Source organism: Medicago sativa, chromosome 5 (assembly GCF_051527215.1).
Source record: "Medicago sativa cultivar Bolivia chromosome 5, Bolivia_mono, whole genome shotgun sequence".
NCBI classification, from domain to species: Eukaryota; Viridiplantae; Streptophyta; class Magnoliopsida; order Fabales; family Fabaceae; genus Medicago; species Medicago sativa.
This window is the reverse complement of record NC_140753.1, coordinates 50,567,472-50,587,063: the sequence shown is the minus strand read 5'-3', so window position 1 is coordinate 50,587,063 and position 19,592 is coordinate 50,567,472. Positions and strand designations below refer to the sequence as shown.

At 33.7% G+C, this 19,592-nt stretch overlaps 1 protein-coding gene and 1 long non-coding RNA gene across 2 annotated transcripts; both read right to left on the bottom strand.

Annotated features, from left to right (window-relative positions):
• Positions 1 to 4,090: 4,090 nt before the first annotated feature.
• On the bottom strand, positions 4,091 to 4,684 carry LOC146922757 (uncharacterized). Its single transcript, XR_015012573.1, has 2 exons — positions 4,508 to 4,684; positions 4,091 to 4,402 (listed from the first exon to the last, which is right to left on the bottom strand). It is a non-coding gene; the product is annotated as an uncharacterized LOC146922757 (long non-coding RNA).
• Positions 4,685 to 14,086: 9,402 nt separating this feature from the next.
• On the bottom strand, positions 14,087 to 15,559 carry LOC146922756 (RING-H2 finger protein ATL54-like). The gene has a single exon (XM_085715543.1). The coding sequence runs from the start codon at positions 15,388 to 15,390 to the stop codon at positions 14,332 to 14,334; it is 1,059 nt and encodes a 352-aa protein (XP_085571669.1). The 5' UTR covers positions 15,391 to 15,559; the 3' UTR covers positions 14,087 to 14,331.
• Between the last annotated feature and the right edge of the window lie 4,033 nt (positions 15,560 to 19,592).

The window sequence follows — 19,592 nt, the reverse complement described above, 5'->3', positions numbered from 1 at the left end:
TATCAGTCTCTAATTCCACTCCGAATTCAGTGGCAAAATCAGTCTCTATGTGTAGTCACAAAAGCAGTCGCGAAATATCAGTCGCTAGACCGGTCACAAAGGATCAGCGACCAGCGTTTTAGCTACTCTTATTTTTGGTCGCTATTTCAGTCACTAAGTCAATCAGTGACCGAATTTGCTGATGTAGCGACTGAATATTCGGTCTCTAAAAGGCTGATTTCTTGTAGTGAAACACGCAAAAGACGAAGAAACATGTGTTTATGCGCATGAAAATCGCTTTGATGCGCCTCGGGCATGTGCCATGCGCCATAGGCATTTGCCATGCACCCTGGGCATGGGTTTTTACACTTATGTGCCCTAACCATGCGTCTCGGGCATGCTGGGAGCGGGTCAAAAATGCTTTTTCCACTTTTTAAATAGAAAAAGCCCAGTTTTCAAACTCAAACCCAAGTGGAAAGTTGCCTATAAATACAACTCCTAATTCATAATTTTTCATTCATAACGAAGCGGTTCAAGAGGAAGGCAAGGACTAGGAGCTTCACGGGAGGTGTCTTTCCTTACTCTAAGTTTCTAGGGTATGTTTTACTTCTTTTGTAATTTGTCTTTAGTTACCATGAGTAGCTAAACCCTATTAGGATAGAGTTTTAAGATGAAACTCTTTTATTTGTGAGATTATTTAATTTAAGTTCGTTATTTAGTTATTTTGTGAGACCTATTTAATTTTATTATAACGTAAGATTTGTTTCTTTTGAACGTGAACCGAACATAAGATAACGATATTTAGGAAGTGACATACATAATATTGTTGCAAACCTACCTGAATAAGGAAGTAACTAATATAACATACCACATAATTAGAGAAATAGTAGTAACTTCGGGGAATTAAATCAGCATATTAAATTTATTCTTCTTTCATCTTTGGTAAGGTAGACGAGATAAGGTTGTTCGTTTATAAAACTATCGAGATGGATAATATGTTGATGTACTTATAAGATTAAATAGACTAGGGAACCATTAGTACCATTGAGAATCGAAGATCCCTAATTTATGGTGATGGAATGCATGTTTCTTTTCCTTTTGTGTGTTTGCTTCTATGTAAGTTTTCTTGGAATGGGAACAGAATTCCTCCCTTTGTAAAGTCTTCTAAGGCCTCTTTAATCTTCATTCTTCATCTTTCCAAGGACTACATAAATCTTTAGATGTCTTTGCTTGGCCGATTTGCATGATTTCTTCGTAAATTACATCAAAAACATCTTAGAATTGCCATGTTTCAGGAAGAACATAATTATAGACTGAAATATAGAAAACATTACAAATGTTCTAATACTACCCTATTTTGGGGGTAAAACCTACTGAAAATGACTGAAAACAATGCTAACGTAAGATGACTTGTCATCATGTGGTCATGTCCAAACCCAACAAAACTTTATAGGAAACAAACATAATAGCCTTTTGGCATAGTTTTGCGATATAAACGATATTTATATATCATTGTGGGTTTTTGTGTTGAATTGTGATGGTAAATTTAGGTAAGTGCACCAAATCGTATCAAGTAATAAAGTAGTAAGTTAATCGACTCTACAGGGATTGTCATTCAACTTAGTAATTTGCAAATAAAAGAAGAGATTGATGGTGGTTGCAGGGTTTTAATTGTCCTGCCCAATGCAATATTAGGTTTTTGTGATTCATGAGTGTAATAGTGATTATGGAATCCTTGAATCCCCCATTCGTCTTTGTTGGAAATTAAATCCATCAATCATTAATTTATTACTTTCCTCGTGTTTGGATTTAAGAAAATATAACATAACCCCGAGATGAATTTGTGGACGTTTATCCCCTCAACTCATCCATTTACAATTGTAGGGTCCCCAAAAGATGAGTTATAGTCCTAAATTCATACTTAGATTCAATTATTTTAGAAATTAGAAAATTCACTACTGTCTTCTTCCAATGTGATCGGGGTTGTCAACCATATGGCTCCATCTAAGATACGGTATAAAAAGAGACATACGGATTAAATCAAGACTTTAGATTATAAACTGAATAAAAAAATTATTAATATAATACAACAAATAAGAAGGGATTCATCATGGAACCCTAATCAAATAGGTTTAGTTGCTTATGACAATCGACACCAATACAAAAAAAATAGAAAAACATACCCTAGAGAGAACAAGAGGAGGATGGAGAATATTTTCCTTTAAGCTCTTGATGCTTGACCCTTGCTTTGTACAGCTAGTTTTCTGAATCAATAAAAGAGTGTGGAAAGGTCTTTATTTATAGAGCATGACTAATTACAGGTTAACAAAGTGAAATTAGTGGTTTTCCACCAAAAACGGCTTGGAAAACAAACAAACAAGTTTTCTCGTGTCCATGCGCGGGGAGCATGTTTTGGTGTACAGGGGCACATATGGCAGCAAGGATTGTTGTCCCATGCGCAGGGGCGCATGAGGTAGCCACATATGTGCGTTTTATGCAGTTTTTGACCGTTTTTCAAGTATTTTTCTGTCTCTCAATGCCTTGGAACTTCAAATAAATTTTCTTAACTTCGTATTGTCTTAAAATGTCTTCTAAGAACCATTGAACTTCAATCTTCATATCCTCGATCCTTCACGCGATGTCTTGTTTTGACGTTTTACATGCTTTCTCACTATAAAGACTATAAACACCTTTGGAGTTGCATGATTTAGGATAGAAGTGAATTACAATGATTCGAATGAAAACAATACAAAAAATTCCTCAAACCATTGACAACTCCTCTAATTGACTTCTAATTTGCCTTCAAATGCAAAGAAAATAACTAAAAAATATAGCTAAAAACATCATATGTTATTCCATCATCAAATTGCTTGTAAAAAAATTTGATAAGTGCTATGGAAGATAACAGTAATTAGGAACTTATCACTTGTTCATAACTATTAGTTAGAAAAGATGAAATTCTTAGTGCAAGAAATCATTGACCTTAAATTGGGTATTCCGGTCGTATTGGTTTTTCCTATTGAGATTTGTATGGTTACTTTTTTCGCTTTTGAGTGGTTTTGTGGATCGTCAACAACGATGATTAGGGATTCTACTGAATGCACGAGTGGTAACTTATAAAAGGACCACTCTTCAACATTTTGTAACATGCTATCACACTTTACAATTTGTAACTTAACAATTTTCGTTGTTCTTGAACTTTAGTTTTTGTTCATGTTCTTTCAATTTTTCTTAGTTATTAAGTAAACTTTCCTTTTATTTATGTTTGATGCATTTATATTTATTTTATTTTTTTGAACAATGAGCATGTGTGAGTAGATTCACTAAGTCTTGGGATTGTGGAAAGAAAATCCAATGATAGATTTTCCAAATTCAAATTCTTTATTATTGCTATGAATTTCAAATCCTTCTAACTTTATCTTATTGCTTATAAGAAAAACTTTTAAGTATGAAATTATAATATTATGATTGTTCAATCTTAGATATTAAATTTTGTCAAAAAAAAAAAAAAAATCTTAGATATTAAAATAAGGACCAAAAGGAAAGGTTTGATTTCGAAAAATAAGATTGGATAATTTTAAGACTGTGATTCATAATCCCATACTTTATCTCAAGAATTGAAAGGTTTGGGTTGTTTTCATACATACATACATACATACATACATACATATATATATATATATATATATATATATATATATATATATATATATATATATATATATATATATATATATATATATAAGATAAAACAAGGGATTGGAAAAATGAAAATAGTTTAATTTCTCGTGACATGTTATAGGGTAATCAAGATTAACCTGTTTTGTCAACAATTCGTCCATTTAAATAGGATGTATTGTTGGTTAAAAAATAATTATGCATCTATGAAAGAGGACATAGGTTACAATAACTTACCCCATATTTAAAACTTTTATTTCATACCAAAATCAACCTCAAAGTTTCAATCCTTTTAGCTAATCATCTTAGAAAAATAAATTGGAGATAAACACTAGACCTTGTGTGATTGATATTTTACTATACGGTAAAACATGCGCTTGCAATTTATCTTCGACCCAAAAGGGCTAACTAATCTAGGGCAAAAAAATCAATGTCCACTTGTAGAGACCTCATTTAAATTCATGTATAAGTTATCCCACATAAAATAGTACTAGGAGGGATTCAAAAAAAAATTTACAACCTTATTCCATTTTATTGTTTAATTATAGAATACAAACCATAAGTGTGTGTGAAATTATGAAAAAAACTAAATAATATCTCTAATATCATGCGCCAGTAGAATAACCAGATATACTTTATGGCATCATTCTAACACATTTGCATTGGTCAACACATCTCACAATTTCAGGATAACGGCACATACTTCTTGGACAATCGGTATCAATAAAACAATATTTAATATTTCCTGTAATGAAGGGGAAAAAAAGAATACAAGAGTGTTACTAAATTTAGATAAATGATTATGTAGAAATAAAGAAAGAAATTTAAAAAGGGTAAAATAATGGCTTACTGTAACCGTTCGTTGATACAAGATATAGGAAAATAAAGAGAAGTATAGAATAAATAAACTTGAGAATTGCAACCATATTTTCCCCCTATGAATATACCAGAAAGAATATAATTTGATCCCTTTATTATATATAAAGCTCATGCTTTTCTTACATCAATTAAACAATTTTTATTACTTAATGTGTTATGAAAAAAATACCTTTTAAATATAATAACAATATTAAATGTCTCTTAAGTATATCAATATTATATTATATGTTTGCCCCTTCATCATACGTAACAAAGAGGTCACATTAAAAAATTATGATCCATAGTGATTCCATTTTTTTACTAACATTTTCATTTATTTTTTAACTTTTGATGATAGAAAGGAAAAATTTACAAAAAATAAAGCACCATTAAGTGACAACATATTTACGCTAAAAGTGAACGTATTATTGGGGTGTCAAAGTTAACTGCCTTTTTTAAGCAATGCAGGGAAAGCGTCGGGTGATAGCTATGGCACCCCATAACTATCACCTATCAACTACGAATACTCTAAGATAGATAGAAGTACAAACTTGAGAGGGGGCTAGAACAATACCGAAGATACACACAAGGTGTAAATCATTCTCTGCCTAATCAAAATCTTCCCAATGAAAAATCAATGGGATAAATCCTTGGAGAAGGGAAAAAGAGTGCATAGTAATCCAACAAAGATTTAAACATCAAGCACGCAAAATATAAACACATGTAAACCTATATGGAAATCATCCTTAATAGCCTTTGGAGTACTATCCCACCAAATAGCAACAAAGGTATTAATATTGAATAGCCAATTTACATTGAGAAGACTAAGCTTTATCACAAGTAACAAGAATGTTTATAAAAAAAACAGTATCTAAGTGCACACCAATATTTCCTTCCAACCATCTCCAAATGTTAGAGGTCTAATGATGATAAGTCATCTTACGTTATTTTTAGTATGTTTCTCAATCATTTTGGTAGCAAATTGAGTGAATAAAGAGGAGTTTTAGAGAAGTTTCTCATGGTTTAACGAGAATTTTGTAAGATTTTCATATCGAGTCATGTAATTCTAGCTCTTCCAAAACCAAACAATTCATAGGTGTTTTTGAAGTATTTTATTGTAAAATCGTGTGTTCTGGACTGGCCAAAAGGCCAATCCAGCTCCGGTCGGGTCCGACCCGAGTACATTAAGAAGGAGACACCATACCATGGACACACCCTAAAATTAACCAGATCACAGTACAAGCCGATGGTGGCTCATGGGGTCCGGGAGTTACGCAGACCGAGAGTATCTCACCCTAGGCCGAGAGTTGCCCACGTCCGTACCTAAAGGTACGATTGTCAGAATACGTTTTGCAAGTCAATCCCGAACTAACCACTATTTATACCCCAGATATTAGCTTTGGCTTAGGTATGACACTTTTTACCCAAAATTGTGATTGATACCTCTTGAACCCCCCACTAACTTGGGCATCGGAGCACCTGAAGGTACACAACCCCTACTCTCACCAGGGGCTGGCAAATAACCACAACAAATTCATCACTTCACATCAATAGAACCTGGAAGACAGTGGATAAACGCCGGCTCAACCCCAGCAAATGGTGGATCTAAGAAGCTAAACCATCCATTTATGTCCAAACAGATCAGTGATGACTTCACTAGGAATGACAACATTCCCCAACTAACTTTTCAGTTCAATATGGTGAGCACCATATCTATTCACTGAAACACCAGCAGAATCGACGGAGCAGTCGACTCCTCCTCCTCCGTTTCAGAGATTTCACGACGTACGCTTCATCCCACACTTTCACCAATTGCCATGGAGCAACCCACCGTATGCAGGGTTCCAATAACATCCGCCACCAAACGTGCTACCACATAGAGTTAGGGTAGAATAACCCAACTTGGGAGGAATCAACCACCTCCAGAGAGCATTGCACCAAGTGAGGCCACCCATAATGTCGAGACACCCACGAATCCACACATGACGCGTCAAAACATCGGAGTCCAAGCAAGTCCTACGATGTAGGATCAAGAAACAAGTGCCCAGACAAACGTTATGAATGCTGGAACTGCTCAAACATATAACCTTTTGAAAAGTCTTATGACTACAGTTCAACTACAGTCGTAGATGATGGAGACACAAGGCAAAAGGTTGGCTCATCAGTAAAGGAACACCTTCTACTCCCCACTGATAGGAACTACCGTTTGAGTAAGAAGCAACACGTTCATAGCCTATCCGTCAGGGTACGCCTTCTCTGTCCCACTAAGAGGAGCCTCAATGTCGCCATGTCCCACCGAGTGGAGCCTCAATGTCACCAACTCCAATCCAAAGTCAAAGACGACAAGGAGCAAAACAAGAAAAGGGGGAGACAAGATAAGCACATGAGCCACTCCTCACAACGAGATCATTATGAAAGGCATCGTTGTGAAGCCTCACCCCTTAAGGAGCAACGCATGGAGAGATCCATCAAGATAAGCTCTCAAGACAACAAGCTTATGTTCAAAAATGTTTTCACCAGCAAGAACAATAATTACCCTTTCCTAAAGGACCTCCAGAAGCTGCTAAGTATCAGGTCATATGAAAGAACTATAGATCCAAGTGATCAGGTCCAAATTGTTGAGACTCTCCTATGCTTCAGGGGAGCCTGCGGGCCCGCGAAGTGTAAGTTGTTTGTTCTGAATTTGCAGAAAGGGGCCATGGCATGGTTCAAAAACCTAAAGCCCCATTCTATTAGCTCTTGGATCAAGCTTTGCAGGAAGTTGAAAGCCCACTTTACCGCTTTTAGGAATCATCCAAAGTTCGTCGATAACAAAGGCGATATCAGGAGGAACCCCACAGAACTTCTGAGGGACTACATCGAAAGGTTCAACAAAGAGGTCGTCTAGGTTTAGGAGGCGAATAAGGAATTAAAGATGTACCTCTTGAGAATAGGCTTGCTCCCCAAATTAAAGTTTGTAGAGCATATCTGGTTTGAAAGTAAAGAATTATGCATATAGCTCAAGGATACCATTAAAAAGCTGATCCAAAAGGGTAAGCTAAACTAGTTCATACGCGACAAAGCATAAGGATCATGGAAACATGACAAGTCGCCTTCCCTAAGGAAGAAGTCAATTAGCAGCACATAAACAACCTATAAGAAGACGAGAGAAGAGGAAAACCATAGGAACTTCCTAGTAGCTCTCACTATATCTAGAGGCATGTTTTATAGAAGTTCTGTAGGGAGAGAGGATCACAAGTTGGAGGCCACATAAACAAATAACCATGGAATTCCCATGCTAGCCTCGTGGATATACTAGCAGGCCCAAAAACGGGTACGGTGAAACGCTGCATCGTAAGTCCTCTTGCTCATCCCACCTATATGTGGAGAGCATGCTCGCCCTTGGAGTCATACCTACGACCGAGGGAAAGGTAAAAAAAACTTTACACCTAGAGGCGTAAACTAAACAGGTAACCCTTGACCCCTAGCTACGTGATGGCATCGTATTAGACCCCCCCCCCCCCCCCGCGCATGTGGAAGAAAGGAGGCAATTTTAATCTTGTGAGGTTTCTTGAGAAATGGAGGCTAGATAACCAACTCCATCAAGAGGAAATTGAAAGAGATGGTGGCATCGACTGAATGCAACATAGTGTGTGACGTCTTAATGAAAGAAAGGGCATCCATCTTATTTTATGATGTGGATGTGCTTGGAAGAATCTCAAACCATCATATGCCTCTCATGGTCCGAGCAATCATGGTAAGCTTCGAGGTACGTCAAATACTAATTGACTAATGGGCCTTGTGCGATATCAGGTTCAGTAACCTTTTGAGGACAATTAGCCTATTTGAAGATGACCTAACTTCCTTTGGAAGGTGTGACTTTACTGGATTCAACGATTCTATCGCCAAGCCATGGGGATTCACATCCCTAAGAGTAACGTTCAGCGAGAACAAAGCAAGGAAGACCGTTAAATGCCAATTCTTTGTTATCGACTCCCTATCCTCCCTACAACAACACAATCAGCGAGACTACCCTCGTGGAGCTAGGAGTTGTTTCGTCAATGGTCCATCTCAAAATTATGTATCACAACGAACACGACAATGTAATGAACGTCCTAGTAGACGTGGAAGCTAGCAAGGAATGCTAATTAGCAAGGCTTAAAGAGTTTAAAGCATAAAGTGAAGGAAATGAGCAGAGAAACTCCATCAAAGTACCAAACTTAAAGTTAACAGTGTCAGATTTCAGCAGGACAGAACGTCACCCGTGGGGAAAGGGAAGGTTCAGAACTCCCTTGGTAAAATGGAAACATGGGAGATAACTGAAGGAGGGGTATCTTGTGACAGCAAGGACCCAACAACAAAATATAAAAGTAACAGGGAAGCAAGGAAAGAACGCGTAGAACCAGTGGCAGACGATACTCCCAGAACGGGATCACAGCTTCCCCCTGAAGGGCCGGATAAGGTTTCATATTGAAACTGCTCGAGATTGATGGATTTTCCCCCAAGAGGCAAATTACCACTTTTGAATGGTCGGTACTAGGAAAACTTCAACAGGCTTGTAAAGTCCAATATATGATGTACTCCCTCCGGTCACATTTATAAGCAAAAAACAACTTTTTAGATACATTCAATAATTAATGTATCTAACCCATAAATATGACCAGATAGATTAATTATTCAATGTACCTAAAATGTCATTTTTTGCTTATAAATGTGACCGGAGGGAGTAGTCATTTACACGATGGAGGAAAAGCTCATAACTTACCTTGTAACGTTGTCCTATTTAATGAAATCAAAATAATGTGGCAAAATGCACTCCTGAGCAAGTATCATACTTTTCAGTTTGTATCTTGTCTCGTGATAAACAAATTTCCGAAGATTTGTTCCCTCACAAAGGTAAAATCATAAAGGGAATAGGATTGAGCTTTGCTGCCTCGACAACCGTCGATACTCATTTTTACCCTTAAGTATCTTGGTTCTCATTTGTTCTAAAATGTATCATTTAATTCCAATTCTAACATGGTAATTCTACTCCAAACATAGTAACAACAACAACATCTTCTCTTCCTCAAATTCAACACAACAACATTCATCAAATCAATCCACAAAAACATCAAAGTAACAATCATGCAATAACTTCCATAATTTCACCAATTTTAACATAGCATTCACACCCAGGCTCAGATTTTGACCCCAAAACACACCCAATCTCTCCTAAGATTACCCTGTCATTTAAAACCCAATTTTCACACAATTAACCCGTTAACATCAACTTTTCTTATGATTAATTCACTATTCAACACCTAGACAGCTATCTCCTCAATTTTAAACTTACTCTCACAAACTACATACACTAACAAGTAACAACTTTCACCAACACCAATTATGATCATTTCACTCCATAAATTTCTATCATCACAACACCACATAAAAATGTTCATAATAACCTTAAATTGGGAATAATAAGACACCAAAAAAGTGAGGGTTTTAAGAACTCTCTTCCTTCCTTCTACAAAAATCAATCTCAAGATGAAGAGTTTCTCCCCCTTACCTTAAAGTTTTGCAGCAACGGTGGGTTCCACAACCGAGTCTCTCTTCAAACTCCTCTTTATGCCTCCTTTGCCTCCCCTCTCTCAATACAAGGAAAAAAAATAGGCTTAAAGAGTAGTTTTATATAGTGCAAAGGCTTTGTTCGCACAAAAACACACGACTGAATATTTGCCTTGCAAACTCATTATATATATGGACCATTTTTAATTATTCTAAAAATAAAGAAAAAGCAAATAAAATATGTTCACAATAAAATCTTATGTAACTGTCATTGCATGTAATTCTATAGGACCACCGCCAACCTGACACGACTTCCATATTTGCTAACATCCTTTCATAGGTATCACACCAAAAAAAAAAAAAAAAAAAACAAAAAACAAAAAAAGTGTGTGAGAAAGATGAGTCGTGAAGAAAAAACAAAAACAAGACTTGTTGGAAGATGGTGCATTCTATTTTACCTATATAGAAGTTCAACTTAACTTGCTGGATTTTAAAAATTAAAGGAATACTGTAAATTCATCTCAATTCGTGTGAAGGCCTCTCCTAACATTGCGTTATTGTTTTGGAAATGACTTTTCACTACTTATACATTTTGAGGTTTAGTTTTAAATAAAGTTATGTTATTTGAATGTTAAAATATAGACATTGTATATTTTATCTCTCTTTTACTTTTTGTTTCTTACAACAAACACATTTCAAAATATATAAAAAAAATAAAAAAAAAATTGGCATGACGTCGTCCTTTACATAAAAAAATAATAATTATGTCTAAGTGTCATTTTCCATTTAATTGTGTGGAAAATGAGATGTGTATGCAGTGGCGGATCTCTTTGGTGGCCGGCGGGGGCCACGGCATCCCCCAGTATTTCGTTATATAGTATATTATCAGTAATAATATCTGTAAAATTTCGCGGTTGCAGTGGAACGGGGGTGACATAAGTTGTTGAAGGTTGTTGAAGGTCGCGGGTTCAACACTCCATGCTCTTCTTTTTACACATTTCTCTTCTTCTCTTCTTTTTTAGATACTCTATTAGAAAAAAAAAAGGGTGCCATTTCTCTTCTTTTTTAGATACTAAAAAAAAACGGGTGCTTCTTTTTACACATTTCTCTTCTTTTTTAGATACTGTATTAAAAAAAAAAGGGTGCCATTTCTCTTCTTTTTTAGATACTAAAAAAAAAACGGGTGCTTTTGTGCTTTTGAGGGGATTCGATCACATGTTCCCTTGTTGTTTCCAGGCCATCTAAACCACCAGGCCAGTTATCAATAATTGTTAATTTTTGAAACCATATATTATATATTCCACAAAAGTTTGGCACCCCCAACAATTTACCTCAAGATCCGCCACTGTGTGTATGTGACGATTTAGTTGATGGCATGACATTGTATTTTTTTTTACTAGAAAAATCGTTTTTTTTTTTTTGAGTAAAGAAAAATCGTTTCTTAACAACTCTATTTCATGTCATCAAACTATTTATTAATTTATACACAAGCATTTTTTTTATAAGAAAAGGAGAAGATTTTATTAAGAAGAGAAAAGAGAAAAAGGAAAAATAAAGAAAATAACATTTCCACTATAATAACCATGGTTATCAAAACCGAACCGGACCGGCTGGTTCAACCAGTTGAACCGTGAACCGGACCATTGTCCGGTTCGGTTGGCACCATAAACCGCTAGTTTATAAAACCGGATGGCAGACCGGGAAACCGGTTGAAAACCGGCAGAAAACCGGAAAACCGGCGGTTTGATCGATTCTACAAGTCAAACCGGTTTTCCCTTTAACATCTTAAAAAATTCGAAACGTATATACAGATAGAAGAAACAGAAAGAAGAAGAAGAAGATAATTTGAAGAAACAAGAGATGTAGTGAGGTAATAGCAACTAGCAAGATAATGGTGAGATGCGCCGCACATACTGGAACAAAAGAAGACAGTGTTGTCAATACAAACCAAAGAATTCTGCTCTTTACCCAAATGCTTTTGCTCACTCACAAAGTAAAAGTCCATAATGCCCCTACGCATGTTAACTCACGTGGCGTGAGTTAACTTACGCTAGTTATAAGGTGAACGTGACTTAAGTCACGCTAGTTATAAGATGAACGTGACTTAACTATCGCAATTTTTATTCTAATTTACTTTATTTGAATTTATTAATTCAATACGCAATCGTAAAATAAATGCGACAATGAACAAAAATAAAGAAACAAAAATAATAAATATAAAATATCATTTTATTAATATAATTCTTATTACATTTACAATGGGGTAAAACTAAAACTGTGAAAAAATGAAAACCACCAGAAAACTTATCTTCCTGGGGTAAAACTAAAAATAAACCACAAGAAAATCAACCTTCCTGGGGTAAAACTAAATCTGCACATTTAGTTTTACCCAATGTGGTTTTTTGTCCAAGAAAGCTTCTCACTACTTATATTTTCCCCAGCATTCCCACTACTTATCATTCTTTCTCTTTTTACACCAAAATAAAGAAGGAAAAAAAGAAGGAAAGGAAGAAGATTAATAGGGGGAGAGAGTGAGAATGAGAGATGGTGTGAGGAAATGGGGAAGTTTAGGGTGTATTTATAGGGGGAGATTGTAACAGGTTATATCTACCATAAATAGGGTCAAAAAACGTGTAAAATAATTAAAAATGCATTGAACAAAGTCAAAAAAACGTGTTCTTGAGCCCAGGATTAACACTAGCGTGAGTTAACTCACGCCCAAGATTTACACTAGCGTGAGTTAACTCACGCTAGTTAGGCCGGTGGTCACAACTCAATAACACGTTTGTTGGACTTTGGTCGGGTTATTCAACCATGGTTTTATTGTGTTTTACACGTTTTTTTTTACTGTTTTTGACTGAATTTAGTGCATATAAAACCTATGCACTAAATAATTTTCAATTAGGCCTTCATTTTTTTTTGTTACATTTAAGGCCTATATTCTAAATTAATTTATTAACTTTATTCTAAATTATTTTGTTTACATTTAAGGCCTATAATCTCAAATGCTTATATTCCAAAGAGAATATTAAAAAAAAAAACAAAGAAAGAAGAGAATTAGAGGGAGAGAGTGGGAGGAGATAATGTGAGGAATATGGGAAGTATGTGAGGGTATTTATAGGTAGAAATGTGAACCTAGGTTGTATCTAACATAAATGTGGTCAAAAAAACGTGTGAAAGTGGTAAAAAAAAACGTGTTTCTTTAATGTTGAAAAGCTAACCAAAGTTGGAAAAACGTTTGTTCTTCACCGGCCAACTAGCGTGAGTTAACTTGCGCTAGTGCTAAGTGATGTGTGACTTAAGTCACGTTCATATTACACTAACGCATGTTGAGTCACGTAGCGTGACTTAACATACGTACAAGATACACTAACGCATGTTTTACTTTGGGAATGAGCAGAACCGTTTGGGTAAAGAGCAGAATTCCAAACCAAATTAGGGTTGCGGCTTTTATATTAGTTGTTTTGGGCCTAACCAAGCTACATGACCCACTAGTTTCCTTATCCGTTGCCATTTATTTCTTGACTACTATTTTTTTTTTTTTGAAAGATTTCTTGACTACTATTTTGTTTATGTATATATATGTAAATTAAAACATATACGTAGCAATTCATATAAATTGTAATTATAAGTATTAATTTATATTACCTCTTAAAAAAATTATTAATTTATTCCCAAATAGTATTACTTTATATAAATAATTTGTAAAAAAAATAATATGAATATTATATTATTTTTGTATATTTTTTAATTATATAAAATTTAAAATGTATATTTACTTAATACCGGTCCGACCCCGGTTCAACCCTAAAACCTCAAACCCATTAGTACGCCGGTTCAAAGACCGGTCCGGTTCTGATTACCTTGATAATAACAATTGTTGTATCATCAACTCAATTTTCACATAAGTATTTCACTTGTCAAATCATCAAAACTCAAACCGAAATGCATAGGTAGGGAAAATATGAAACGCTTTGAAAACAGGACGTCAAATTCATGGATTTAAAAATTGAGAAACCAAAATTTTAAATGAGACAAAATATACCGTCTAAAATTGCATTTAAGCATATTTTTATTATTGATATATCTCACACTGCACAATATTTTCACCTCTAATAGATTCACAATTCTAACATGCAAGAGTTGAGTTTAGATTAGTGGAACCTCTCATATATTTAATAATAAATCCCAAGTTTTGAACCACTATTCTTGAAGTTGCATAGAATTCACAATTCTTGAAATTGCTATAGTGTTTCATCTATAAAGACATGAAAAAAAAAAAAAAAACTATGATGTTGTGCTCCAAACTGCAGTCGCATATCTTTTTTTAAAACCCTTTCTTTGGTGTAGAGGGAAAAACTTTTTCATAGCTATTGGCCTTACATGTAAACGCTCTTCAATTGGGGAACGACGTGTTGGTTTACTATTTTTTTTAGTAATAAGCTTCCAAGGACTAATTTGATGATAGCTTCCAGGTTCAGTTGAATTAGAACCCATCTCAATTTGTATCTCATCATTCGTAACCGTTGGATCATCGATTATTTGCTCCTTGTAATTCGATTCATCACTTGATTCCGCAGTTGTTTCAACCGTAGTTTCAAATGCCACATTGATAACAATATTGTTGCTTGAGGCATCTTCTTGATCATTCCTAGGATTCTCCAAATGAGTCTCTTGATTTCTTCCCAAAATGTTATTTTCTTGTTCCGAATTCGGTATTGTTACTTCAGGAGTAACATTGTTGGAGACAATACCAGCTCGACAAAGAGGGCAATTAGTATGAGATCTCAACCAAGTATCAATACAAGAAATGTGAAAAGCATGGCTACATTTTGGCAATAGTCTTAATGTTTCATCTTCATGAAACTCATTCAAACAAACCGAACATTCTGTTCCTTCAATTAACCCTTCATTTTTTCTATACTTGCAAACCGTAATCGAGTTTATAATCGATTGTTGCAAACCAACCGTTGCAATGAGCCAGACTGGGTGATCGCGATTGTGATCGCGATCAACTTGGTTTTCATTGAGAAACTCTTCTGAATTCTCGGTTTGAGAACGAACCGAGTTATTGATTCTCCAACCACACATCTCATTATAGCATTTTACTTTGATCACATAGAAACCAATGATGATAAAAATCAATGAAAATAGTGAAATGAGGATTATGAAGTAAGAGGAAACGTGGTTAACTTGTGTTGTGTGTTCTAGTGGTGGGGGTGTGAAATAGTAATTGGTATTAGTGTAGCAATTTGAAGGACATGAAGGGTCACAAAAGCCGTAACAATCGAAGGTTTGGTTTGTGGTAGGTTCTGTTGGGAAAAGCTTTCTTTGGATCCTAGCCATTGAAGTGTTGTTTTAAGAGAAACTCAATTGAAGAGAAAGGAAATGAAGAAATTGGGTTGTTGCTTAGAAGAGTGAAGTTGATTTTGTTTGAATTAGAAGAGAATGAATAGTTTTTTATTAGTTTCGATGTCTTTTTCTAAGATTTAGTGGAAAATTATGTGTTTGTTGTGTTTGGTAATTGACAATGAGGTTGAAAGTACCCTTATAACTCCTTTGGTTTATGGTTGGTTTGTTTATTAAACAAGCAACAAATTATAGTAGTTTAAGTTTCTTCTAGAAAAAAATTTAAATTAGGTCAGGTGATTTGTCCTATTCGTCTTTTTCAAATCAAGGAATATATTAACCTAACATGCATTGTAGTCTCGGTAGTAGACTCAACCAATCATACATTGAAACAAAGAAAAACAAAAATTAAAAAGATGGTGTGAATATTTCAATAAAAAATAACTTTAAAATGTAATGTCCTCCATGCATCTCAAATTATAAGTGATTTTGACAACAATAAAATGTCTCGTCAAAGTCTTTTTACAATACTAATGAAATATTCATGTAATTGTTTTATTATTCTTAATTATTTATTACTCTATTATTTCAATTTTTCAATTTGTCTTTCACATATCATTAATAAACGATAATTTTGAAAAATTACTTGTAATTTCTCTTTCTCATACAAAATTATTTACATTTCTTAATTTATGTGAAATGACAAAAACAACTTATAATTTAGGACAGATAAGTATCTTATTGTATATATTTTTAGGCTGACTCAACTTAAATGACCTCTTTGACTTTTAGTAGGAGTCATCATTGTAACTCTCCTTAATTATAAGCATGAATAGTGTTATAAACACTCTTTTTAACACTTACTCTTTTATTATGTGAAACTCATATGAGTCTCATACTTTAGAAATAGCTTCACATAAAATGGTGAGGCTCACATGAACTTTACCTAATAAGAAAGTAAATATTAAAGAGAAGGTTAGATAAAATGTGTTCCTGCCATTTCTCTTATAAGCAAACAAATTCCAATTGCATTTTTTGCATGAAGAAAAAAAAATGCATTGATTAACTTATCCCTAATTAAATTGCCATCTCCTTACACTATTAAGGAATTAAATAATGAAAGACTTTTCTTTTTTAACGATGATATTAAATGTGGAAAACTTAGTTGACATTGGATAAGCCCAGCAAATGAATATGTATTTTTTGTGGTTATATTTCTCACCCTTCTCTCTTCTCACACGCCCTTCAATTTTTCGAAAATATTCATTTTTAAAGGTTTGCTGATTATATAATCTGAAACTGCCAAGAGTTCAACAAACTACATAAAATGTTTTTGTGCCTTTGAAGATTTAACAACATTTTATTATATATAATTATATCAAAGACAAGGAGGCTATACTAACAGAAACATATATAATTATATATATGCTGTTTAATTCTTTAATGATTGACATTTCAACTAATCATCACAATGGTCTATGCTACAATCATCAAGTCCAAGGCTATCAACTTCAATCTTGATTCTATCTTCAACCTTCTTATCATCAGTAACATAGTCTTCAGAATCAAAGGTTTCCACAATGACCACGTCATCATCTCCTATTATTTCATTAAATGCCACCCGACTGAGTTCATTATAAACAATCATCATATGGATATATCTATAATCTTCAGGATGTGCATTATCTCGACAGTGTGGTGCCCATAGTACAGAAGTGAGAGGAATCGGACAATCATTTTTCAAATATAAAATCCTAAAATGTTTTTCATTCACATGTATTAGGTACATGATTCGGTTTCTCAGTGAAGGTGCACCGAGTAAAAGTTCTCATGCACCCTACAACCATGATAAACAAACACTTTGGTATGGAGTGAGAAAATTCCCACTTCAGATTATATAATCTCAAATGCTTATATTCATTTCAGTTTATATAATTTGAAATGTCTTAGTACCATAATTGAGTGCATAATTACATGCAGTAAACCAAGAACAATCTGAAATGCCAGACCTAAAGCAAATCATGTTTTGGTATAAGAGATGTATATGATTGGCATTCCTCAGCAACACTATCATCCTCGGATTGCATCCTCTTTTAGTGAGTGTGAATTTCATCCAAACGAATGAAGGTATTGAGTTTGATCTTCTTGAAAATTATACACGTATACGACAATCCATATGTGATCCAAATTAAGCAACCACATTTGAATTTATATGTACCACAGCCACTGCCCAATCTGCTTTGTCTGCCAGAAAATACAAAATGATGCTTGATATATTTATAACTAACTTAGAACATAATAGTTTTCCTTTGAACTCATGCTTGTCTGAAACTCTAACATGTTGTGAACGGATGCCATATATATATATATATATATATATATATATATATATATATATATATATATATATATTAGATTAACTGATATGGTAGGCTTTAATTTCATTTTATATTGTAGTCAACACTTATCACCACAAAATAACAAAACAATAAATGTCTTTTAATTGATTGATTTTTTTTTTTTTTGTTCTTCTCCCATTTCTTTTTTTTTTCACGAAAAAGAAATCTCTATTATATATATTTGCACTATTTTATTTTGATAGTACACATGGCATCCTTACATTGAAAGGTGCATTTAATGTTTTGTGTAATTGGTACATATTATGTGATTTGTGCAAGACTTGTGTAATTAACATGATTATGCAAGTTGACTAAAAGACTTATAATGACAAAAAAATAAATGGAATATTTTATTCAAATTATTTTTGCTATTTAATGTGTTACTAATTTCATTACTAACTTAATGGCATAATTGATGTGACTTACTTGCTTCTTTTTTCCTATAAATATTGTTTGTCCGTCTCAAACATCTTCACATCATTTAGAATTCATACTAAAATTTTAAAATTATTCTCAAAATCTCTCTTTTGTTTTATTGAAACACTTTTCTTCTTAACATATTTTTTTCATCACTCTAATTTCAAAAATTGATTCAATTTATGATATTACTCCACTACATGTTGTATATATCCATGTATTTTGTTCAAATTCACATATTCATCCTATGATACCCTCGAGTTCTAACGGCTTATGACAAGATATGTACCAATTACATGTTGGTACATAATTCTTAATTATCATCCAATCAAATTATAATCAACACATCATCATATTAAGTTAGCCAGTCTTGAGTTTTTTTTTCCTATATATAGTCAATTTGTCTTTCATCATTTGTATATGCATCTTCCTTTCGTACAAATTGTTTATAATATCATTTATTTGAAATGCAAATATTTCTACCTCCTGACCAATTCAATTTTATTGATTTCATTATTATTAAATTGATTTAGGCACTTTTTTTTTCCTTCCGAATTTTGATTCCCTTTTATAGGTTTAGCTGTCGGCTATGTTAATTTTAGAGTTTTCATCCCCATATATATTTACACCTTTTGAAAAAGTTTGCTTCACGTTTTAATGAATTTCATTATTTTTCTATTAATTTGAAGCGACATAATTGAAAGACGTTTTGAATCAGATTTCTTCATTCCAAAACTATTTTTTTTTGCCACTATTAATAATGTGAGATATGTGAAAGGCATGTCAATGTTTTGTTCTTCCAACATTGAAGTTGTGCATATAAAAGAGAATTCTTCCTTAAAAAAAAAAACAGAGAATTCTCAAGTATTTTTGGGTAACATATTAGTTGATAGTTCTCAAGATATTATATTTTTATCTTACATTTTTGTGGTGCAAACTATTCATGTATGTTGTAGAACAAGACTGACCCCTGCGAAAATGTAGAAAATTTATTTTAGTTATTTTTTTTTCAATGAATTTTAACTAAACCTCACTATTTTCTTTATTATTTTCATTTGCTCCTATTCAAAAGAACTGATTTAATTTATTAAGTTTTTTCGTTTCTATTGTCAATCACTCATTTTCACTAAACATGGCGTTGATATATATTATTTCACATAAATTATTTTAACATCAAATCTCATCCATTCATTTCATTTGATAAATTAGTTCACATGCATCAAATACTCTTTATCACCTAATCAAGCATTCCATTTTTATCTCCCCATATTTATTTATTTCTGCCATCAACACATACTCAAACTTCTTTGTTAATTTTTTTACAAATTGCATGATAAAACACATACTTATGGTTGTTTGAGTCACTCATCAACATCGATAATA